Here is a 25,479-nt window from a genome sequence, read left to right as displayed (position 1 = left end):
TGTGTGATTCCCCCCAGCGTCCCCCATTTAGTTGAATTATATTTTACATCACATTCCTGAGCTTGAGCTTGATAAAGCGCAATTACACCTCACAGCGCAATAGCTGTCAGATGTACTGATCCAGCGTCAGTGAACCAAAGATTTACAACAGATTTTGTTTTTCACTCATTTATTTAAAAAAAAAAAAACAACCCACAATATGTGTCTGTACTGTATATCCTGCCTCGGCTGGGTTGCCCACTTTGCTGCAGCATTCTTTGCATTGCTGTTTCTTAAGCTCTACCTGATCCAGTTAAAGTGTTGACGGCAAGAGATTAGGGGCATGGGTTTTAAGAGGACTTCCTTCCCTTCAAACAGCTACAGATCAAGTCCTCTCCAAATGCCACACTCATTTGAAGTTGAAGGGGGAAACGCTTTAGACAGAAAAGCAGGAATGTGAATGTTATAATAAACACGAGCAATAGTTCCTGCACAAACAGAGTGTGCGGGTTCTTGGGGCTTCCTACAGATGTGTAATGTAACAGCAATTAAACCCATGTTAACGCCTGCATGTATTTCTCTGGACTTTGCTGCTGTTGACTTTCTGTGCCCGTAATAACCCACACCCCACCCTCCACCAGTCTCCCTCCGCACTCTGTGATTACACATTTATTTCTCCTGGTCCTAGTCTGCAGTTACTCCCATCGTGTCCGGGGAGTACAGTCACCATCGGGACAGAGCGGCGATGGCATCCCGGATTTCTTTCACTCAGGCCCGGCTGGAAGCGGAGCTGGAGCGCTACCGGGCCGAGTGCCAGTGGGACAAGATGCCGGCGATAGTTGAGCAGATGCAGGCTGCGCGGATCCACGAAGACGGTGAGTTGATGGTGGTATGCACCTGGGTTTTTTTTTTAAGTTCAGGTGGCTGTTGTCACTTCCTGGCTGTTTTTTAACTGTTCATTGATCTGTACACTGTAAAAAAAAAAAGGAAAAAAAGAAAAAGTTTTTTAAGTTTCGGGAAGCTGCTTCCAGGGGAGAAGCGGTAAGAAATTCTCTTAAACAATTAAAAGTACTGAGGATTTATAGCAATATCCACGAGCTTTAGTTCTAATGATTTGCACAAAACACTCACTGAGTGTTGATCAAGCATGGACATTTTTTGCAGTGTTTTTTGCGCACAGGTTGGACCTTGATCTCTCAACACTGGCTTCTGCTTGTTGAAGTTTTTCTAAGCAAATCTATTCAAGCGTTGATATTACAGCAATAAATGTGATGTGCAGAGAGGGTCACACAGGGCAGTAGGATGGCCTCAATGAAAGTTTACAGTAGACACACTGAAAGGGTATATAAATAATTAAAGGAACTGAGTGGCCTTCTGCGTGCAAGATGAGCAGTATTGCCTGCATGCAAAACAAGATTTTTCCAACAGGTTATTAGCTGCCTGCCTCTGCCCTTGAAATCACTTGACACTGTACACGTGCTCAAAGAAATGCAAACACGCATATTGTTTCTGTGCCTCATAAAGCATTCATTTGGTAGCTCACTAATGCACCTGCCTCCAACCCTCACCTTAGCAGAGTAAATATGGGCTGAGGTCCTGGCTGATAGTGCAGACCAGCAGTTTCTCCTTGCTCGCACATGCGCTCATGTGTTAAATTAATGTGGTATTTCTGTGAGCATGCATGACTCACACTGTAGCTGATCTGTCAGGAACTGTGTGTGGAACGGTTTTTCTTTTTAGATTAGAGATAGAGGAACTTTGTTTCAAGTAAAGCAATAAGCTGTTAAACTTCCAACCAACTGTAAAACTGTAAAAAAGCAGTAATAGGTGGTGTACTCTGCTTTCAAGTTTCAAATGTTTTTCTTTGGGGAGTTTGCTGTAGGTGATGTTGTGAGGAAGATGTAACAGTCTGATTTTATCTCACTCAAACAGAAAGGACAGATGGGGGTAATGCGCTACTTAAAAACAGCAGATCTTTTAGGATAGCTACTTGGATAAGGTGTGTAAGGCAGACGAAGATTTGGAGCTTTTAGTAAAATACGGGAAGTACAGTATATTCTACTGTGTAGTAAATGTATTTATTTATTCATTTTTATTTGTGAATTTAAAAAACATTATGTGACCATTCATTTTATTCCCCACAGGTATCGCACGTATCCTTAAAGCTACTTTTTGTAAAAACCCTTTATAAATGTAATAAAAGCTTTCACCACAAGGTGTCTCCATTTTACCAGAAAGTTGTAGTGTAGCATTATATTCATCTGTGTACATCTGAAATTATTTCATATTAGAGCATTGAAATGTTGCTTCTAACTAATCTAATGTTTCAATCTCAATTTAAAAATGTCAATTTCTTCCTTAATCAAAAAAAATTGTGTTCTTCAGCTACTAAAACAGACCTCATAGTAACACAGTGTCTGGTTTCGTTAATTCACAGCAAAATCTCCAGTGTTAAATTAACACTAGAGAGTGTCTAAATGGGTCCACACCTCTGAGTGTTAAATACAACACTGTTGAGTGTTAAATTAACACTTTTGACAGTGTTATATGTTTAAAAGTAACCTAGTCAGTTTTGAAGATTAACAATGGCTAACACTGAGCAGTGCTGATTTTCTAACACTGGAATATTTCTAACATTTTGAGTTATTTTCCAGTGTTAGAAAATCATGGACGTGAGGCTTCTGAAGTCTCATTTTGAATCCTCAATATTAGCATTTTCACCATTACAGTTTTGGTTTAAAAATTCTGGGTGTAATGAGGAAAGGGATGTTGGATGTTATAAACTAAGCTGGAAAGTGTGTACTCAGGTCAAATTAGAAAGCTGTTTACCCACAGAGGTTTAGCTTAGAGGAACACAAGTTATTTTACAAAACAGGTGGCTTTCAGACATACCAGAGTGGAAGGCACGCCTGCACAGCTAACATCTTAGCAAACATTTAGAGTGGTGTTTCTGTCCACCTTAATGTTAGTGCAGTGCGTGCTATCTGTTACTCCATTTTGGTCTGCACTGACTTCTAAAGGGGTTATTTGGCTACTAAGCAACCAAATGCTCTACTACTTTAACTGACTAGCTAGCTAGTTGCTATACTTTATCTGCCTTAAATCACTCTTAGCATATTATTAGCATATCTGGTTACAGGGCTAACCATCAGCTAACCAGTAGTGTTTGAAAATTTGCAACTACCTCCACTTAATGTTAACATTAACTAACTGGATAGCTAGTTGCTGTACTTTATCTCCCTGCAAACCCTGAGTTTATAATCTTCATATATTAGCATATCTAGCTATAGGGCTAACCTTTAGCTAACCAGTAGTGTTTGATAATTTGCAACTACCTCCACTAAAACACAATGAAAAAAGTAATTTAGTAACTTCAGTGTTTCAAACAATCTTGAATGAGCTTCTTTTTTCCTTTTTTTAAATTTTTTTTTAGCAAAAATAAATAAATAAATAAAATAAAAACAAGAAAGAATGCTGGCTCCCAGAGGGAGATGTCTGACAGGGACAAAGTAGGAACAGAAGAGACCAAATCAATGCTGTGAGTTTTTCATAAAAGAACAAGCAATGGGTTGAAAACATCCGGGAATTAGAACTAAAAAAGCAAACTTTCTTTGTGTTTATCACTATGAGTGACCTCTTTCATAAAGAGATCCATGTGCTACTATGAAAATATTGAAACCAGCATTATTACTCACGCTTCAAACAAAGTAAAGCTCATCAGTAATAGCAAGAAACGCTTTGATCCTATTCACAGGAGGTTCAAATGTTTATTGAAATCCAAGGAAATTGTTGACTAAAGGGGAGGTGATTAGTAGGAAATGATAAGGCTGCTCCTAAAATGAAAATAGAGAAAATCAGATAATCAGAGCAATGATGATATTCAAGAGAACTGAGTGTGAGCAAACTACAGAGTAAATTTGATCTTTCTACTTGATAAGTCTTGAAGTGAAACCAGAATGTTTTTGTTTTTTTATCTCAGTCCTTACAACACCGATTCTTGCCAAAGTCTAGGCTCCAACTTGACGGTGCAGTTATTACATTGCTCCTAATGTGGCCACGGGCTGAGACACGTCCTGGTGTTTAGCCCCCACCTTCCCCTCGCAGATATCTTCAGCCTTGACTGTGCTGATAAACCAAACTTGCAAATATGTCAAGTATATCAGGGCATAAACACTGCGCGCAGAGCTGGCAGTGGTAAACACACATACGCACGGTGAAAAAGCCAAACAGGAAAGCTTTAATCGAGTGTGTGTGTGTACACAGACACTGAGGTTTACTACTGGACTGTAACTGAGTGCAAGGCTCCATCTGAAGCGGGTTGTTTTACTACACATGTAAACTTTAAATCGCTGTAGGTGGATGGGAGTGTTTATCTGCTGATACCGAGATTAAAGTTCTTTAGGAAAAATATTAGGAGAAATGGAAACTGTAGTTTCTAAACAGACTTAAGGACTCAGGCATGTTTAAACTGCTCTCCCTGGGAATTGCTGTTTTGAATGGACTGAGGGAGGTTTGCTTTGGCTACAGAAACAAATGACCTGTGACCTTTAGCTCAGACCTTCAGCATACTCCACTCACTGTGAACCTTTTTGATGCCGCCCCCTCCTTTAGATGATTACGGGACGCTGCTGATGGCAGAGGCGCTGCTGGAGGAGTGCGTGCTGGAAAACATGGATCTGCTACGCAGGTCCAAACCTTTGGTGGACAAAACCCAGCCCAAACTGTGCAAGGCCAAAAGACTCCTCAATACCATCCTTAGCCGAGGCCGTCTAACAGTTAGTCTCATCTAACTTACTTCTGACATCTGAGTTTTAGACTTTGCTCTGCTTTTTAAAAAACGACTTCCTTCATTTAATCAAACAAAGCCCTAAAGCCATTGTTTCACAGAGCACCGACAGCTTCTATAAATTCCATCCTTTTCCGTGGCTTCTTCCTATTCAGCATTTCTTTATATTGCTGTCCTGCAGCCCCGGTACTTGAACGAGGCTCTGCTGCTGATGGCCAAAGTGCACTACGTGCAGGGACGCTACCGGGACGCCCAGGGAATGTGTGCCAGGGTGGGGCTGGAGGAGCTGACGCAGGATGACCAGCCGACCTACCACCTCCGCCTGCTGGCTGAGGCGTTCGTGATTAAAGGTAAAAAATGTTTTTCTTTCCTATTTCTAAGAGTTTAATTGGTTGGTTCTTGATAGCAAAGAAAAGAAAAACTAATTTTGAAGAGAAAACAAAGATAAACACTGCAGAGAATCCAATCTGTTGCATGTGCAGTAGGGAGTGTGTAGTTTTCTGCGCATGCTCTCTGCTCAGTTTTAACTGAATATAGTTGGTTACATAATCTTTCTGCACTTCCTGTCCTGTATGGCTGTCTACTGCGTGACTTTGTTTCTTTAAGCTGCCATGATCGACAGTCGTTGCAATGGGCAGCATTAAGAAAGAGATTTGCACATCCACTTTTTTGCAGGTACACCAAAGAGAAAGAAAATCCTACAGTGTCTTGAATGCATTTAAGTTAAGAGGAGTGAGCTTTAATCTTCGTACTCACACGGTAGTGGCTGTTTTTAAGCTGCAAGGCTGAAAGGTCGATGAAAAAGCAAAATCACTGACAACACGGCGCACTCACCAGCACCAGAGGACAACGAGGGGACAGCAGGAAGCAGGAGGGCTCGTGGGAAATGTCATGGGGGAGAAACTAGCTTAGTTTGGACCAGGACTTGAGGTTTTCCTGATCATTTTTATTTAATTTTAAAGGACGTTGGCAGTAGCTCCTTTGGGATGAGGGGGGTTACAGGGCAGGTAGCTCAGGTGTGTTCCACTTCATTCTGCAGATGCCCCTCAAAAGCATTTAGGTATGTGTCTAAGTAACGATGCATATGAACCCAAGGACACGAGGTTTCCCAATGCATTTCACTGTAAGGCGACAGCGAGTGCATGTGATTCACCTCACCTTCCTGTGATTTTGACTTGTGGCCGATCAGCGTGTACCGCTAACTGCAGCCGTGCTACTGGTTCTACACTATGTCACTGACTGACAGCTGGTGGCAGCAGCGCACCGACAGCAGAAGACCGCTAGCTACCAAGGACACGTAATAATAATAAAATCTCTTTAGACCTTAATTGATTTTTTCGCACTCAGCAGCAATAACATTTCTTTTAATTTAGAAACAGGATCATTACTTAAAAATATACCTGACAGAAGCCGTTAAAACTTTTTCCTCTTACAAACAGTAGACTCTACACTTTAACGCTCCACTAACTCCAGGAACTCCTCTCTCCACTCCTGAATGTGTGATTTTAATGCCAACTGATTGTAAGTGTCACTGGAGCCTGGCTGTGCCCACAGTCTTTGTGTGAAAGAGTGACGATATGTCCTTATTAATGAAGCCTGTCCCAGTGAGCTCCATAAACCTCTAAAATCCTTGGAGGCACAGTTAGTATAAAAATGTCACGCAGGAGAAATTTGACTGCTTGTTAATACTGCCAGGTATGAGTGCTGAGACAGACCCATGGTGGTTTTAAAGAATACTTGCGAGGTGGAAAGCATACATTATATATTGCAATCTCAATGTTTTCAGGACGTTCCACCAATGTCGCATCTGTGCAGTGGTCTCACTCTAACCCTATCTACATGAAATATAATGCACTTCATAACACAGCTGACAGTGTTTCAGTATGGCTTCTGGATGTCTGCTACACCGCTGCACAGTTTACATTTACAGCACATCTCCTGCTTGTCAGCCTGCACCTTCAGTAAGCAAAAGCAGCTCTAAGAACTGGCAGGTTTCCTTGAAAAACACCAGCAGCAAGGTTGAACTACTCTCGTCATACATTTCCTTAATGATCCCTTAACTAATCCCTCTGATATGAGCTGTTACAGCCTTAAAATCACAATGACCTTTTATGGGGTTTGGAAGTGGAAATGGAAGGGAGGCAACGGGCCAGACTGTGGATTCAAACGTTGCACGACTGGAAAACATCAGCTTGATTGGGCACGGAGCTACTATTGTGTTTTAACCTTAAAGATCCTGATGAAGCGGTGCATTTTCTTTCTATGCATCGCTGTTCTGTCCCGCAGACACCTCGAGGGAGCAGATTGGGAATAAGCTAACAACGTAAAGCTCGTCTGGAAGCTGATTTCCCACCTCTGGTCTTTGTCTTGACACGTTTTTCTACAGATGCTTCTTTTAAAAGCACAACAATCATGAGTCATACGTGAAGGGAGGATTTACAGTTAGTCACAATCACAAGCTGTCTCAAGCCCAAACATGAACGCCCCCCTCCCCCTCCATCACTTTTTATTTTGGAGTCATTTTAAAAATATGCTCTTTCCAGTCAGATACAGCCTTAAGTGTTTTGTTGTTTTTTTTTTGCTCTAATGTGACTCACTGAATACCAGCATCATTAAAGGTCACAGATCACATTCACAGAACATTACACTGGAGGCCTGGATAATCTTGTTTCACTCATCATAATCATCATCATTACGCGGCTACACTCCCTGTTTCCTGATGATCGGATGTGACCTCACGCTCATCAAACTGGAGAGAATTTGTTGCAATAACTGTCAGATTTCTTTTGATTGCTTTGAAGCCCACTGAAGGATTGTCTTTGCAAACACTTTTAACGTAGATCAGATCCTCCGGGAGCTGCTTGTCTCCTTCCTGCATTTTTCCCAGGGTTGCTTTGGAAATGAAGTCAGATGTGAATACTTGGATGATGACGTCTCCTTATTTGATTTAGCTTGGCGTCTGGCTTGAGACTGCTGCCCGTCACAGGCCTCCTGCGGTCTCGAGAAGTTCCCCCCCCCCCCCCCCCCCCCTCTTGTTTGTACAAATAAGTGCACTAGCAGACATCATCTGGACAGCACCAGCCTGTTAACGGCCGCTTCTGTACTTGTGCATCAGAAATGCAATTATAAGTAGAAAAAACAAACAAACAAAAACAAAAGGACAGTGTTCAGTTCAATTTTTATGTATACAGCACAAAGCTTTAAATTTTAAGGTGAAAGCCCCTCCACAAAACCAAATGGAAGAAAGGAAGAAACTGCTGGGTGAACCAGCCATCTACCACAACTGACTAAGGGGGATTAGGGGAAAATGTAGGCAGGAAGGATGTTCATGAGCATAGAAATGCAGAAAGGAACTAGCCCTAACCCTCCACAAGAAGACAATCAAAGCCCTAAAGGTGATGCCTTCGTTTGTATAACTGAAAATGGCCATGCAGACAGGATAACCATAGTTATTAGATGCTCATCCTGAAGGAGACGCTAACATTTGTACCAATTTTCCATCCAAGAACTGCTGAGATACTTCACTTGAAATCACAAATACTAACCTTGAGAGATGCTCGAGGAAAAGTCATGGGATCATCTAAGATCAGGATTCATCCTCTGGGACTAGTAAATATTGTCAGAGCTGTCCAACGCACATCTGAGTCTCATTTTAACAGACTAAACTTACTTGTATTTTCAGATCTATCTCGGTGAAGTCTGTCAGAGCAACTGAGCATTGCAAGTGCAGACCGAGTAACGATGAATGGACAAACAGTTGAAGCAGTAAAGTTTGATTATCGCCACTTTCAGTCTATTTTGTGAGGCTCAGCCTCCGTATTTCACATATACGTCACAACATTTACCCCTATAGCTGCCACATTTCGAAAAACCCTGTTTGAAATGTTGTTATTAGTAATACTAATGATTTTATCAGGTAAACTGACCTCTTCCAGTCACCCACAGCTCCTGTATTACATTTTCAGCTTAACCTGACCAGCTGAAAACTAAAGCAGTTACATTTTTAATGGTAGCTTTTGTTAGTTTGTTTGCTTAGTTAGTCGCTGAGAGCAGGTGCTCGTAAAAAAGCCACGGTCTCTCTCCGTGCGTTTCAGGTCTGTCTCTGGATCACCAGACGCTGTCTGCCGTGTCCCGTGTTCGTCTTTCTGAGAGAGAGGAGGAGTCCCTGTCCTGTTACCTCAGGGCCTGTGATGCAGCTCTGTCCTACCTGCAGGAGCTCGATAAGGTGGGCTTTTTATGCCTGTGTGAGAGCATGAGCGTGTGTGACCCTGTTATGGCTGTGTTTGGTTTGGCATTTTACTCCATTTTACTGTTTACTGAGTTGTTGTAATAATCTTTTGACAGAAACTTTAAATTTCATAGGGGGTTAATAATCTTGTCTGTTTTATCTCTGTGTTTTCAGGTTGTAACAACACCCCACATCAAGTCAGCCAAAACCATTTTACTTCACTCACCCAGTGATATTGAACTGGGCTACTTCCTGCAGGCTGCATTACAGAGTGCTTACCTTTGTCTGCTGCATAGGGGGTGAGGGTAGCAACCATAACAACCATATTATTTTTCAAAAGCAAAAAATAGACCAGCAAACATCTTTACACATGCTCACATGTGACAGTATAATTCCAACGTCTTTGATAAGAGTACAAGTCAGATGATTTCAATTTTGTTCTGATTATATTTACATAATTATTAAATAGAATTTGTTACATGTGTAGCTGCAGATTGGATTCTTGTTTTGTGCACTGCAGAGTTTTATTGCTGATTCCTCCTTTGATCACAAGACTCGCTCTGCGGAGCAGAGAGCTGTGTGCTCTGTCGTTTAGCTTGTGTTAAAGTGAAGAGGAGAAGAAGAAATCAAGCCTAAGCTTTCCAGCACCACTTGACCTTAGTGCACCACAGATGCATTTTTACTCGTGATCAATAGGTGGCAGTGTTGCTCTTAGACATAGAAAAGCAAGGTGCGTTTGAATGGTCACATAGGAACACCATCTCTGTAGAAAGTATAATATTATGTCTTACTCATTCATCCACTGCCCATAAATGAGGTCGCTGTGAGTAAAGAAGAGTTCGAGTGTGTTGTCTCAGTCAAAGAAAAACTTTTGCTTTGATTACATGGCAACAAACGTCCTGCAGGACTTTATCTCTGTAACACTGTGATACTAGATCGCCTAACTTCTTCTTCTTCTGCACATTTATTTTTGTTTAATGTTACACTTTCACACCTACATGTCACACTGATATATGCTTACTGTGTGTGTGTGTGTGTGTGTGTGTGTGTGTGTGTGTGTGTGTGTGTGTTAGTCATCTTGCACAGGGTGCTCACCAGCTGCGTAGAGTGCTGAGGGTGGTGGAGTCACGAGGGTCTCAGAACTTCAGAAAGGTGGGCCACCTCTCACACACACATACACACACACACACACACACACACACACACACACACACACACTGCACTGTATTCTAATACTTAACCATTGTGACATACTTCAAGTCCATTTACTCGACACCAGTCGTATGCTTTCACCAGCTTTCATGCAGTTTGTATGTGTAATATTATACATACACATACATAATAACACAAGAACAAGTACTAACTGACCTGCTGCCATATGATGTGCAGGTGATTGGTTCAGCACAATTTGTAATCTAGAGAGACTGTAGGCGAACGCGCCTTCCACCAAAGCCAGTGACCTGTCCACATTCAAATGTAATATTTTCTTTCTTTGGGACTGTTCCAACTCTGCACCAAATCTGATGAAGTCCAGTGTTTTGGCTTTAGAGAAAAACACTGAAAACACATCTTTATACGGGAATGTTTTCTGTAAAACGATCAGTAAAAAAAAAAGAAAAAAGAAAGTTATTTCTATTCTTATTATTATTATCATTCAAATTTTCAAGTGGACAGATTCTGCATTTTTCTGTCATGTGTATAAACTGTTACAGCGGTGAGTGGATGATCATATTAAACATGATCACATATAGTCAGATATGAGTAATCCCTGTAAACTGAAAGTTCAGGACTGTTCTTGAATCTGTATGATGCCAGTGAGAGCGGAGCTCCTAAAATACAATCAATTCAGTTACAAACTGTGGTTAAGAAGCCTTTGCGAGGGGCAGCCAATCAGGAGAAAGCGCACTTAACAGGAGGGGGAAGGGAGTTAAAATAGTTTGTTTCAGACAGACTTATTTATCGTATCCTGGCTGCTTGAGATGAATAAAGATTGAGAACTGAGAATCATACAAAGTTAAACCATGAAAGCTGAAAAACAGCATAAATACAGGACTCAAAGTATCAGTATTCCACACCTGCACTAATACAGCATCTGCATGTGGCTCCATCCTAGTCTGCAGCGAGAAAACTAGCAAAAGTGTTGCTGAGCTCTGTGAGCGAGGACAGCTACTGGCCCCCGCTGGGCCCCCCACCCTCAGCCTGGCTTCACAGAGAAGGAGCCGCCGCCTCCAAAGACGCCATCTACCCCACTGTTAAACCACCACATCGCTACAGCACAGAATGGTTTGTACACTCTCTGTTTCTTTTGTTTTCATTTCAGTATTTTTGGTTTTCTGTTTCAGTCTGCTCTAGTCTAATCGTGCTAAATGCAATTACTTGAGTCATGCTAAGTATTTAGCTTATAAAGCTATACATGACTGCTATGATGGTGTTAGTTACTTCACCGTATCAGCTGACAATAGTGGACAAAGATTATCTCACTAAGGAGTGTCGCTTTAGTACTTTGAGCCCACGAGTATCTCTTTTGTCTAAATTACCCTCCTGTTAAGACCTTGGTGCTTACTGCAGTATGACCTGAGTGTTGACCTGCTGCATGACAACCTACATTAACTCCCATGTCCACTGACTTAGCAACACTAAGATGAATTTCCCTTCCATCCATTTTCTTAACCACTGATCCAATTTCAGGATCTGGGAGGGCTGGAGTCTATCCCAGCTGTCATTTGGAGGGAGGTGGGGTACATGCTGGGCTGGCTGCCAGTCTATTAGAGACAAATGTGAAACAAGAAAATAGTTTTTTGGTTGGACACCATTAAGATGGCCCCCAAAAAACAATATTGTTCTTAATAATGTGATGCCTGTGATGGGATTTTGCTATTTTTGTCTCTTCTGTAAACACAACATGTCCATCAGTCATGGGTTCCCTCCTTTGTTACTTTCCCAGAGGCTGCTCTATTTTCTCTTTTCTGGGGCTGGGAGGGACGGTCTATATTCTTTATAGATTGTGAGATAAATTTGCTTTTTTTGTTTCCTAACAAAATTAACCTGATTTGTAACAAAACATAAGCATCGGAGTTAAAGAAGAACTATTACTTGTCAATAGTTTAGCTGAAGGTTGAACTTTTAAACAGGTTTTGTCTGGAGAAACAAAACAAATCACACGGTCTTTCAGGTCGTCTGTGATGTCTGAAGCTGATTCGGGTGGTTTTCACTGCGCCTGTGGTTCAGCTCTGTCCTGGAGAAACCACTAGAATGCCACTAGAGGTCATCACATCCCAGGCTTAATTAACACTGGCTGAAAACCTGCTTTAGAGGAGGTTAAAGGGCTCAGAGCGAAGCCAGACTTCAGTTCATTCATTAGTTCATTTCTGACACCAGAAAGCAGGCTGCTGTTTTATCTGTGCTATAGGGCGGTTCTTTGAACATAGTGCTTATATAACATAACATGTCAGCGTAGCGTAACGGCAGAAGGCAGAAGAAACCCTTGGCCAGCCCCGACAGGACAAACTGGTTATGTGCAACAGCACACAACAATGATCACCACATAGTTGTCTAGTTTCTGCCCTCTTTGCAAAGGAATCCTGCGCTTGTTGCTCGGGCCCTGCAAGCCATACTTAGTCACCGCAACATGACTAAGCTAGCCCACACTATCATAAGTGAAGATCTAAATCCATGTCTGAGATTTGAAGGAGAGAGGAGGAACAGGAGAAACAGGCTGTGCTTCGGCATTGTTCGTGGCTTTTGTTATCAGTTGCCTCCTGAAAAGGCCTCTGTGGTGTCTGGTAAACGTGTCCTTTAAAAGGACACGGAGTTGATGAGAGGGGCAAAGAAAGTGATGAATAGAAGGAAAAGTGTAAGACCCAAAGAGTGTGTGTTTGAGAGAGAGAGAGAGAGCGAGAGACATCTGAGATACTACTGTATAGTGATATATCCAGGGTGGTCTGTATTATGTTACAGCTCCACAGGTGAGACAGAAACGTGACACTCACACCAGTGTACTTCTGGATGTGTGTGTGTGTGAGTGAGAGAGGGATAAAATTCCCATTCTTGGTACTATTTCCTGCTTTCTGTGTCCTGGCAGTTGCTTCTGTCCTCAGGACGTGGTGGAGGAGGCCATTTTGCTGCTACTCATCACAGAATCCATGGTGAGATGCTCTCTCACACACACACACAAACCACAACACACACACACGCACACATTCGTTTTCATATATTTGTGGGGACACCTCATTGACATAATGCTAACCATCCAAAATGAAGGCCTAAACCTAACCGTGACCTAACTGTAACCCCGACACTAAAACCACATTTTGAGTCAAACTCGTGGGGACCGGGATTTTGTCCCCATTAGGGCTGCTGGTCCCCATAAGCTTGGTAAAATTCCAGTTTTGGTCCCCACAAAGATATGTAAACACGCACACACACATCCACCTTTCCTTGCTTCCTCGTCTTCCTCATCCCGCGTCTCTCTTTATCCAGGCCAGCGGTGACGCGGTGATCAGTCGTCTGCCGGATCAGGCTGAGGCTCGCAAGACCAGTCTGCAGGACGCCACCTCAGTCTATGACCTGCTCACCATCGGCATGGTCAGGAGGGGGCAGTACGCCATGCTCTCTGAGGTGTTCTGACACACGCACGCATGCAGACGCACACTATGCTGGAGGTCTAAGGGGAGGCGAGCAAAAGAGGGAGAGATGAGATGTGTTAGTGAGAGCTTTGCCTTTGCCAAACTTTTTAATGAATGTCCTTATCACTTGGAGCACAGGGATTATGTGTCTTTTTCTCTCACTGCCTCTCAGTCTTTTCTTCATCTCTCACCATCCCCCACACTGCCTGTTCTTTTCTAGTTCTTCTTCTGGCTTTGAATTCCTCCTCCATTTTCTCATTTTTTGTTTAAACTGTCCCCCCCCCCAGTGTGACTTTCTACCCAGATGTGGGAAGTTTAAGAGGCGGAGGTTAGCGGGGTTGTCTCAAATTAGGTTTGTCCACAAGTCTCACTGATTCATATATAGCATATGGGAGACCACACACGCTGAGGTAGTTCCACCTACACCAGTGGATCAATTTGCTGATGTATGAGGCCTGCATGGGCCATTTATTTAAAATCAGGTGTCAGCCAGTCAATACATTCCATCTTTGACGTCATGAATAAGACTGATTGCATCCTTACTGTAGCATCAGTCAGTCCATGGTGTCTCTGTGGTAAGAAATCATGTTTTAATTTCATACCAGGAATTCATATTATTGTTATGCTTTCCCTTCATATTCAAGGAAAAGGAAAATAAGCAACCTATTCCAAAGACTTGTTTATCAAAGTAGTAATACTAAGGAATATAAACGTTATCTCTTATTCATATACTGTAAAGATTTTATCTTACCACTGATGCATTTAAAAAACATAAATCTCTAGAGCTAGTTTACTCTTGTACGCATTCCAGTTCAGTTCAATACCCTTCCTGTCAGTGGAAGTCAGAGTCAAAGGTCACGGTTCTCATTTTGTGCACAGAATGTTTGTCTGAAGCACAAACTGTCACAGTCCTGGGTCGTAACCCTGTGTTTTTTCATTTTCTTATATTTTGATATTCATTGTTTATGTGCTCATGTCTATTTTGCCTACGTTGCCTTGTTATAGTTATCATCAGATTCCCCTTGTGTCTTCATCCCCTGTGTTTAAGTCCCCTTCGCCCTTCGTGTGTTTCTGCGTGGCTCATGTTATCAAGTTCGTGTCATGTCTGTGTCCCATCATGTTTCCTGTTTTACTTTGAAAGTCTTGTTTATATGTTCATCGTGCTTAGTGCTACTTTTCCCTGTGGCGTCATGATGTTCATTTTTGTCAGCTGTTTCTCCATATGTTTCCACTTCCCCTGATTACCTCCTGTGTGTATTTAGTCTGTGTGTTTTCATTCTGTCTTTGCCAGGTCGTCTGTGTTACCTCCCTCACGTCTTCTCATAGTTCTTAGAGTTGAGTCACAGTTTTCATAGTTTTTCGTTTTCCCAGTTTACGTTCTAGTTTAGTTTCGCTACTGTCCTTGTTGCTTTGTTTTGCCTTCTTGTAATCAGCCATGATAAAGGCTTGTTTTCCGTTTGAAACTTAAGTCAAGCTCCGCCTCCCTTTGTATCTGCGTTTGGGTCCACAATTCACAGCTCACACAGTCTGCTCCCGCAGATCGTGACAGTAACTTAGTAACCTGAGTTGAAAAGTTCCACTCTTTGCGTGTCTCCAAACAGTATTTCAGTCTTGAGCTGTGGAGGAGAGGAAAAAAGGCAAATGTTGTACTAAATAATTGGAAATAAAGTATCTGAATTTCCGAAGCGGGACCACGCCCCCAAACATGCTCCTTCCGGTTCTCATCTATATAGGTTCCCCCAGTTCTACAAGCTGTTCGTTCTTGTTTACATGCCCCTCCCTCACTCCCCTTTTAATTCTTTAACTTCTTCACTTATATTTAGTACACGAGGATCTGCCAGGCCCGGGAGCCGCGGCCAGTCCCCTTCAAGGCCTTCCCCAAACCGCAGCTCAATTCATGCCCAAGCCATTCACCTTTATCTACTAAAACGCTATCAAACCTCAAATGAAGACGTGGGCCCAGCAAGTGAAACTGAATGATATCCCTTTAATCTGTCAAGTATGTGCCGCAGCTCCATCTTAGTTTTATATAAGGTCTAACGTGTTTTTCCTGCTTACAGCACTGTTATGTCTCCTAATGTCCACTGTGAGTAGTAGCAGAAACACTTTCATTATAACATAAGCACCTGACTGAAAAACTTTAAAAGGACTATTGCTAATAAACTTAATTAAACTTTAGTAAATTTTATTTTTAAAATTTAAACTCTAGTAATTAATAATTCACACTAATCACTGGTGATGTCATAATTTATGTTTATTTATGTCAGTTTTTCAAACAGGAAATAATCATTTTATGAATTATACCCACTGGGATGGACTAGTGACCTGGGAGTACCCCACCCTCTCACCCAAAGTCAGCTGGGATAGGGTCCATCTCTCTAGTTAACAGGATGTCTGGATGGACAGATGGATAGATGTTTGGTCAGTCTCAGGGCTTCAAATGCTGCCCTTTAGTCGACACAGCTGGTTTCTCACCTGTAAGGTGTCTCTATGTGATAGTCAGCTTGTCAAATTTTACCTTAACCCACCCAAACATTGTCATTAACCCAGTCATGTAGTTTTGGCCTGATTATGAAACCAAACATGAACTGTAGTTTCCAGAATCAATGTTGTATAATTTAAACCTCCCACCTGCCTACTTGTGCACTCTTTAAAGGTACACCGTGTAAAATCTCACCGATAGAAGCTTGAAGACTGCAGTCAGCTGAATTCGGTTTTCTTACCCCTCCCAGTTCAAGTGCATAATTCTGGTGGTTGCTGTAATCCAAACAACTTTAGTCATCATTCATCTATAGTGAGTGTCTGTTGTTAGACCGCTGTTTATCCCACTTTTAAATATGACTGTCTGATGACAGCGATGCTAAAGAGAGTTACTGAGGATATCCTGAACTTTTCTGTCAGTAAGAGCTGCTGTTTTAGCCGCTGTTTTAGCTGCTGTTAGCTGCTGTTTTAGCCGCTGTTAGCCACTGTTTTAGCTGCTGTTTTAGCTGTTGTTAGCCGCTGTTAGTGAAACTTTCTTTGAAGTTAATTGAACATTGTTGGACTCTTAGTGATGTTTAGTAAATAAACTCATACGATGTGGGAATGTAATCAAGCGATTTTTAGGATACTCAAGCCTAATATTAGCCTGCATATTGTTAGCTTTTAACCAACTGTTGTTTCTTGTTTAGCCAGCCTGACAATATCTAGGAGTAACTGCAACGATATCGGGAATAAATAGTAATGTTTTTGCATGTTCCCTGACTTCAGGCATAAGGTGAATTTCATGTGGTGGGTTGAAGTGAGGAGGAAGAGGATGAAGTGGAAGTGGAGGAAGACATAATGAGAAAACGATGATGAAAACATAGCTGTGCATTTATTAGATGGTCATTATAGTTTAAAAGATTTAAAAGCTATTTGTGATATTTATAAGGTGTAGTTACGTAAGTGGTTGGAAGTTGCTGTTGGAAGACATAATTTCACACTAATGAATGAACACAATTTTATTTTTTTTCCGTTACATAATTCAGAAAATTACTTACTATATCCTTAAAACAAGTGGCATCCTTGCAAACACTGTTCATAGGTGGTTCTTGAACCAGTTTTTAGAAAAAGTTATCAATTAATAATATCTAATTAAATTAATTCCATCAATTTTCTTAAACACATATGTCTCAGCTGACACGTCTATCACAGGGCTAATTGTCATTCCATTGTTTGTTAATAGTGCAAAACTGTAAGCATTTAGTCCAGTTGATACAACAGTTATATATGGTGCAGCTCAAAGTACTGTACAGTAGGAGACTTAACGCACTTGTATCTTTTAACCTCTGTTATTACAATTTGGCTGAAGCTTACTTCGAGCTCTATATATTAACCCTTCTAAACAGAGGTTAAGTAGGGATTTGTAATGGTTTGGGGCCTGATTTAGCTGGGTTAACAAGGGTCAGCAATACTGCCAGTAGCAGCAGAGACAGTTGCAGCTTCATATAGCTTCATAAAGACCTGCAGTGAACCATTACATTTCTTACACGCTTCAGTTCATGTTAGAAAATACAGAGCCCATTCACGACTACAATTAGCTACATATTCCACACTCTCTTATTCAATTAAATCCTACAGAGGTTGGTATTGTGTGCCTTTGCTCTATTCAGCATGGCATCTTTGTCTGCATGTTACTTTGTGTGCAACCTTTCTAATAAGTGCACATTTTTTAATCCTACTACTTGGCAGACCTTTTTTCTTGATGTAGCTCGCTTCTGCATGACTGACAACATCTGCTGAGCGGCGCTCCACGCCATCCTGTGCTTGTCCACACACACATCACTCACATCATTATGTACTGAAACAGCACAGAGTGGGTGGTGAGCGCTGACTGACAATCGATTTTGAGCGAGAGGAATGTGACTACGAACACTGGCCATTCAGCTTTGTGACTGTAAAGGAAAACAAAAAGCTTAATGTCCACACCGAACCATCCACTCTTATCGGCGCACTCTACTTGTACAAAGTTTCATAACTTAAACATGTTTGTGTATTTGTTTTTCTCCTCGCAGTGTCTGGAACGAGCCATGAAGTTTTCATTCAACGAGTTTCACCTGTGGCACCAGTTGGGCCTGTCACTCATGGCCGCCCGGAAAGTGAGCTCATTTCTCCATTTAAATCAAACACCACATCACACCCAAAGGAGATAGCTATCTTCTATCTATTCTATCTATCTAGGTATTCATGGTAATGAAATGTAATCTTAAAAAGGCACATTTTTTAAATGGGAGTCCTCAGAATACCTCACAGTGCTCTTTCAGTCTCTAAGTGTCTGTGTCTGCGTGTGTGTGCGCACAGAGCCATGCGTGTGACAGAAAAATTGATGTGGATTGCATGATAAAGTGACAGCAGATCAATGGTGAGATCTAGAAATAGGCTGCTCCCTAGAAGGAGAGGGACCGCCTCAGTGTTGTCAGATCTGCTTCTATTTAGGGCCCGCGGGCGTGCACGCGCACATGTGCTCACGCATGTGCACGTGCACGTGGTCCATTAATGATTGACCTACATGTATTAAGTGACCATGTGTCTAAATGGGTCTATTAGGGCTGTGTGAGGACAGTTAATGTATGTTTGATACAGTCGCTCAAAAGCGATCCATGTCATCTGTGGCTGAATGATAAGTGGCTGCTGTTTGCTCATTAATCACAATTTGTCATTGACATTTCCGTGTATGTGTGTGTGCGTTTCAGGGGGTTGGTGCTGTATCTGTATTTAAAGAGTGTGCCAGGATGAGACCAGAAGACCCTTCGTTGCCCTTGTTGGCTGCTAAAGTCTGCATTGATCAGCTGCATTGGGTAATTACACACGTAACATCTACTTGCAAAAAAGGGGGAAAAACTTCAACTTAAATACTTTCAAATAATTTCTGGCTAATTTGGCTTTTTGCAGCTGCTACTTGCGGAAGCATGATTGGTCTGCAGCTCATTCAGGCAAAGAGCTTTAGGCAAGGCAAGTTTATATATATATATATATATAGCACAATTCAACAACAAGGTGATTCAAAGTGCTTTACAGAGACATTAAAAACAAAAACAAATAAAAAGCATGATTTAAAATTTATTTAAAAAACAAATAAACAAAAAAAAAACAGTATATAAAATCAAAACAGATAAAATCAGAACACTAGATAAAATCAGTAGTTAAAATATAAGTTTTGAAATTTAAGCTTAAAAGTGTGGATTTGGTGCTTTATTCAAATGCAGCTGAGAACAGGTGAGTCTTCAACCTGGATTTAAATAAACTGAGTGTTTCAGCTGATCTGAGGCTTTCTGGGAGTTTGTTCCAGATATAAGGAGCATAAAAGCTGAATGCAGCTTCTCCGTGTCTGGTTCTGACTCTGGGAACTGATAAAAGACCGGATCCAGATGACCTGAGGGATCTGGAAGGTTCATACTGGGTCAGGAGGTCACTGATGTATTTTGGTCCTAAACCATTCAGAGCTTTATAGACCAGCATCAGAACTTTAAAGTCTATCCTCTGACTGACAGGCAGCCAGTGTAAGGACCTCAGAGCTGGACTGATGTGGTCCACTTTTTTGGTCTTAGTGAGGACTCGAGCAGCAGAGTTCTGAATGAGCTGTAGTTGTCTGACTGATTTTTTAGGTAGACCTGTAAAGATGCTGTTACAGTAATCAAGCCTACTAAAGATGAATGCATGGACTAGTTTTTCCAGGTCCTGTTGAGACATCAGATCTTTTATCCTTGATATATTCTTGAGGTGATAGTAAGCTGACTTTGTTATTGTCTTAATGTGTTTTTCTAAGTTTAGGTCTGCATCCATCACTACACCCAAATATCTCACCTGGTTTGTGGTTTTTAGGTGTATAGATTGAAGTTCTCTGGTGACCTGTAATCGTTTTTCTTTGGCGCCAAAGACTATTACCTCAGTTTTGTTTTTGTTTAGCTGGAGAAAATTGTGGCACAACCAGTCATTAATTTCCTCAATGCATTTACCAAGAGCCTGTACTTTACTTAACAGATGTCTATGCTTCTGATCAGTTGATAGAAAAATCTATTCAATGCTTAAATAAAGGAAAGAGAACTTAAAAAAAATGGTTGAAAAATGCTTTGATTAGAATGCTGATGATTTCCTTTGTTGGCATGACATGTACTTTTAGGGGCAGATCTGTAAGACTTGCCAGTTATATAATCATAATTATTATATTTTTAAAAAATGTTTAAGTTGTTTGACTTTCGCTGCGATGTTTGGACTAAATTTCCCAGGCACACATGTTGTGGTGTAAATTTACTATATATACATTTCTGTAGGTGGAGCTGTTTTCCTTGTCTGTTTTGCAGTGTGCTGGAAATTATGCCATTAACTATAAAGAAGTGACACAGAGATGCAGAATAGCAAATATATCCTCATACATCCTGTGTCCAGGATTTCCAATATAAACATCAAAAGAAATTTGCATTAATGAAACACAAAGTATGACTGATTTATTGTTACATTGACTGTTCTCTCATTTCGGTCCTACTTTTTGAACTTTTTGTTTTGCAAATCACATCTACACATGGTAATAAAAGTAAAACATGACATACACAATGCTATTATTTGATTATCAAAACCAATGCAAAATTCAAAAGCAGCAAACTAAGTGAAAAACCAAGTACAACCATATTGGACCCATAGGAATTAAAAGGGTAATTAGCAGCAATTGATGGTTTTGACCATTCAGGTGTGTGTTAACTCAATACCAAGGAGGAATCTGCAGAGAAATTTCAACCATAAACATCATAAACTCTACAGTTACAATGTTAAAGTTCATGAGTAAAATTGGAAAAAGATTGAAAAAGTATGGCTTGCTTGGAAGTGAGAAAGACATGGCAGCACTGCTCAGCTTTGTGTTGCATCTGGACAAACCACACAACGTCTGGAACAGAAGTGTCCAACTCCAATCCTAGAGAAATACTGTCCTGCAGCTTTTAGATGTATCTTTACTCCAACACAGCTGAATCAAATGATTGGATTACCTCTTCAGCATGCCATCAAGTTAGGAAAAGGCCTGGTAACAAGCTATTCATTTGATTCAGGTGTGACAGAACAAAGATGCATCTAAAAGCTGCAGGACAGTAGCTCTGTAGGACTGGAGTTGGACATCCCTGGTCTAGATCATGTTTAGCCATGATACACAGCGCCACGTTTGGCCAACAACACCTCATATCACATGTCAAGCACGGTGGAGATCTTAAAAATCAAGGTTTCTATATTCACCAAAATAACTGTGATTATTATTTTTGCCATAATGAAGCAGCCCTGTTTGCCACATGACAACGACTTTCACGTCTCTTCTTCTTAAAACGGATTTAGCAATTACATTGATACATACTAATTAGCTCTTTTCAATGAAGTCATGCACGCACCCCTGCATCTGCCCTCAAAGCTTAACATTTACTTTACATCTGGTAACATCTGCATGTCAGCACTGTCACGGTAAGTATATTAGCAGTCTGGTATTAGCATTTAGCTCAAGGCAAGGAGCAGCTAGCGTGATTGAGTGTTATTTCTTGATAATGTGAACGCTCATAACTGACAGAGATGCTGACAGCGTAAAAGGCTTGTCACACAACTAGCCTGCAAAACAGTATGCAAAAGTGTGGGACGCCACAAGCAAATGACGTAGTTCATTAGTTTTAAAATGAAACAACGTGCAGGAAACAAATCTTAGTGTACCGTTGCTTTATTTTAAACTTCAGAAATGGAAGATCAAGTTCACACGTATTTAGAGAGAGATTTTGTGTCATGATACGGCTGTGTGGCAGGCAGGATGAGGACCCAATCGCAAAAACTCACGGACTCAAGGGATGAACTCAAAAGGCAGCTTTATTGCTTAACAGAAGATGATAGGCGATACAAAACTAGACTGGGGAAAAACTAACATAAAGCTCACCAAGGAACACAGGGAAATCCACGCAGCATGAGGGAGAACGCAACACAGCACTGAGGGAGACGCAGACATAAATACACCAAGGGTTAACGAGCGGAGTGGGAGCACACGGGGAACACAGGTGACACTGATAATAATCACGAGACATGGCAGGAGTGAACACAACACTGACGGGAGAGGTGAAACAGGAAGTACAGAGGTTCAGACAGGAGGAGAGAGAGCACGAGTAGAACACCAACATAACGGGCAGGGGAGACACGGAATAAACACGAAAGGGGACGAGGGCTCATGAATACACAGAGGGGCACACAGGGGGTGAGAGTCACAAAGGGAAAGCACTCAGGGAACAACACAACAGGGCAACTCAGGAAACAGAGCCTAAACAGGGAACTGAATACAAAGACACATGAGAACTAAGAATACTGGGCCAACATGGCCCAGGATCATGACATTTTGAGCCTGACTTGCAACCACAGCCTTTTTAAGATCTCCTCCCAAATTTTTACTGATGTTCACATCCGGAATCTGTAGGGACTAGTCGGAAAACTTGAGCTTGCGTTTCTTGTTTGTGCGTCAGAGCTGCGTTGTGAAATGGTGCACTACCACGCTCATGTCAGTTAAACCTTCTTTTAGCTAATTTGCAGTCATATGGGGGTTTTACGTTGCCTTTCTACCCAGCAGCCATGTAAATTTGTTCTTCCAGAGCTTGCCTTTCTTTTCACAGTTGTCCTTAACTGACGTTTCTTAATGCCATTTTGGAAAGTGGGAATTACAAGCTGGAAGCCATTTGATATCATTTTATAGTTTTCCACTGCTTTGTGGGTGTCAGTTAAAAACATTTTTACACCCTCAGTCAGATGCTTGAAACAGCCCATGGTTTAGTGCTACTAAAAGATTTAAGTAGTTGGAAAACAGAACAGCTTTGCTTTTTAAACAATTATAAAACTAAGATTATTGGGATAAAATGACTTTTTGTGGTTAGTTTTTTTGCTGCAGAGCTCTAGCTTTGTCACAAAAACATCACTCGACCCAATTGGCAGACCTTCCAACTAGCCATACTTCTTCAGTCTTTTTCTAATTGTACTGTCATGAATTTTAACATTTAACATGCTGGCTGAGGTCTGTAGAGTCTGATGTAGCTGCTGGGATTTTTGCAGTTTCTTTCCCTCTTGGGAACATTTAGCTTTGTGTTAAGAGATGCTCATACTTGCTGATGATTAGTTCATCAGGTGCATTTGATTAGCACCACCTGGCTGCTGCTTACCTTCTTAATTCCCATGGAAGCAGTTTTCTTGCACATGGTCAGCTTTGGCTAGTACTTACAAGAATATAACATAAAACCGAGTCACAGAATTGCATAGTGCATCTAATGTGCTGATCAAAAGTTGTAAGACGACATCACCGGGTCCTTAATATTTGGCAGGGGTCTCGAACTCCAGACCTCGAGGGCCGGTGGCCTGCAGGTTTTAGATGTGTCCTTGATCCAACACAGCAGATTTAAATGGCTAAGTTACCTCCTCAACATGTCTTGAAGGCCTGTTAATGAACTAATCATTTGATTCAGGTGTGTTGACCCAGGGTGAGATCTAAAACTGCAGGACACCGGCCCCTCGAGGCCTGGAGTTCGAGACCCCTGATATTTGGGATTAATGCTGGGGTCAGTCAGGCAGTTACACACTACTACTGTGAATCCCGGGCCTGCTTGGATACTCCTTCAGTGCATGATCTCAGCAGGAAAGAGAAAATAACATCAACAGTGTTATTTAGTGTAGAGGGAGAGAGGGAGTTGGAGAGAGAAAGAGAGATTAGAAAAGTGGAGCTAACAGAGGCAAATGGAGAGAGCACATCTGTCAGTGGCTGGAGATCATGGCAGGCTGGAAACACTAAGGAGCTTACAGCCGTAATCACAATGGGACACTATGGTCGTAGTGCAGTGTGGCATTACATAAATGTGCCACTGTTATCCACCATCAGCTCCACTGGACAGTCTGGGCTGATATTTACTGCAGCCAACAACGTTACGTATTTTAACATTTTTTGCTCTTTTCTGTGGTTTTTCGTAGGTTTCTTGTAGACATATCTGAAATCCCCCAAACCAGTGACATCACCATGAACTGTGGGACTCTCGATCTTGCACGTAAAGCTGCTTTTCTAAATTCCTGAAGAGCAGTTTTTTGCAGATTCAAGGTTTTCCACAGACAATGGCGACGTGTTCTTTCTCCACACTGTTCAAGGGGAGGAGAAAAAACAAAACAAAATCATAATCTGCCTAAAACATGCACAGACAGGGTCCGCGTGTAAACGGCTGGTCTATTGTGCGCAGGCTTTAAAAGAGCGAGGGCTGGATTCAGAGGAAGGGAGAGAGAACAGAGGAGGAGGATGAAGGGAGGAGGAGGACATGAAGCGGAGGGGGGGGGGTGTCAGAGCAGTTTGCTTGCTGTTGCACTGGTGTGCTGTCAAAGGCATTACCCCCCCACCTCCACCCACGCCCATCTACCCACCTGCCCGCCCGCCACCAGCCATACCTCACACGGAGTGACACACTTTTTCCTCAGCTCAGAGCACCTCGGCTCGGCTCAGCCACACACCGCCTGCAGTCTACTGCTGTGTGTGTGGGCGAGCGTGTGTGTCCTTCAGCAAACTCTGCGCTGTCCTTCAAGCAAATCTGTCCGGACTGTCCTCGCACTAAACTCACGTCCCTCCCCACTGCATCGCAGACACATTTTGCTGGACAGACTGGCAAAGTTTTCAGCTCACTTTACAGTACCTCACAATTCACACAGCAAATATAGATTTTTTTTATTTTTATTTTTATGAGTTTTATCAGTCTTATCCATCATGCTCACCCATGAGGGAGGCATGTGATTGATCCCAGCTTCGCAATCAGAGTCTCAAAGAGCCACAAAAGCCCCAAAAAGAACAAGAAGTCGACTGAGTCGACTGTAACAGATGGTATGGCTTCTACAGAGCACTGATCTCCACATCACAGAGTCAGCTGGGGATTACGCAAAGAGATCGAAGACAAAGAGACAGTTCTGCGCGATGCTTCGAACAGCCCAATCTCCATGTAGCTTATTGTTTCACCAAAAATTGATTCAACTTGGGTGTTTTTCCTCGTCCCTCTGCCGCATATTCATCCCAGCTAACATCCTTCAGAGGTTAATGTGTTTATGTGTGTATGCAGATCAAGGAGGCAGAGGCTCTGTCCCAGAGTGTGGTGTCTATGGGGGAGGAAGCAGGAGAATTTCTGCCTAAAGCCTACCTGGCTCTGGGACTCTGCTGCAGTCTGCAGGCCTCTGATGGTAAATCTAACCACACAATCTGAAGAAATATATGGAGAACATCCTATCCAAAATAAAAACAATACCACTGGTCATTTGTTTGGAATTCCCTGAGAAAAGCAGCAGTTTGTGGTCATGCAAAGAAGAAGGCAGCCAGCTACAGAACC

The 25,479-nt window shown here is 41.9% G+C and overlaps 1 protein-coding gene and 1 long non-coding RNA gene across 2 annotated transcripts in view; one reads left to right on the top strand and one right to left on the bottom strand.

Annotated features, from left to right (window-relative positions):
* ttc7a (tetratricopeptide repeat domain 7A) overlaps positions 1–25,479 on the top strand; it is a 72,172-nt gene that overhangs the window by 249 nt on the left and 46,444 nt on the right. Inside the window, exons 2-13 of the mRNA XM_026189716.2 lie at positions 668–854; positions 4,591–4,754; positions 4,947–5,115; positions 8,860–8,990; positions 9,168–9,292; positions 10,067–10,145; positions 11,107–11,276; positions 13,075–13,138; positions 13,473–13,610; positions 18,154–18,237; positions 18,832–18,936; positions 25,216–25,333. Of these exons, the coding sequence (XP_026045501.2) occupies positions 668–854; positions 4,591–4,754; positions 4,947–5,115; positions 8,860–8,990; positions 9,168–9,292; positions 10,067–10,145; positions 11,107–11,276; positions 13,075–13,138; positions 13,473–13,610; positions 18,154–18,237; positions 18,832–18,936; positions 25,216–25,333 (1,534 nt within the window). The remainder of the gene's footprint in view (positions 1–667; positions 855–4,590; positions 4,755–4,946; positions 5,116–8,859; positions 8,991–9,167; positions 9,293–10,066; positions 10,146–11,106; positions 11,277–13,074; positions 13,139–13,472; positions 13,611–18,153; positions 18,238–18,831; positions 18,937–25,215; positions 25,334–25,479) is intronic.
* On the bottom strand, positions 153–4,687 carry LOC145419603 (uncharacterized). Its single transcript, XR_013900904.1, has 2 exons — positions 4,558–4,687; positions 153–950 (listed from the first exon to the last, which is right to left on the bottom strand). It is a non-coding gene; the product is annotated as an uncharacterized LOC145419603 (long non-coding RNA).

Source organism: Astatotilapia calliptera, chromosome 13 (genome assembly GCF_964374335.1).
Source record: "Astatotilapia calliptera chromosome 13, fAstCal68.1, whole genome shotgun sequence".
NCBI classification, from domain to species: Eukaryota; Metazoa; Chordata; class Actinopteri; order Cichliformes; family Cichlidae; genus Astatotilapia; species Astatotilapia calliptera.
The sequence above is the reverse complement of the archived record's forward strand: the minus strand, read 5'-3'. Positions and strand labels throughout refer to the sequence as shown.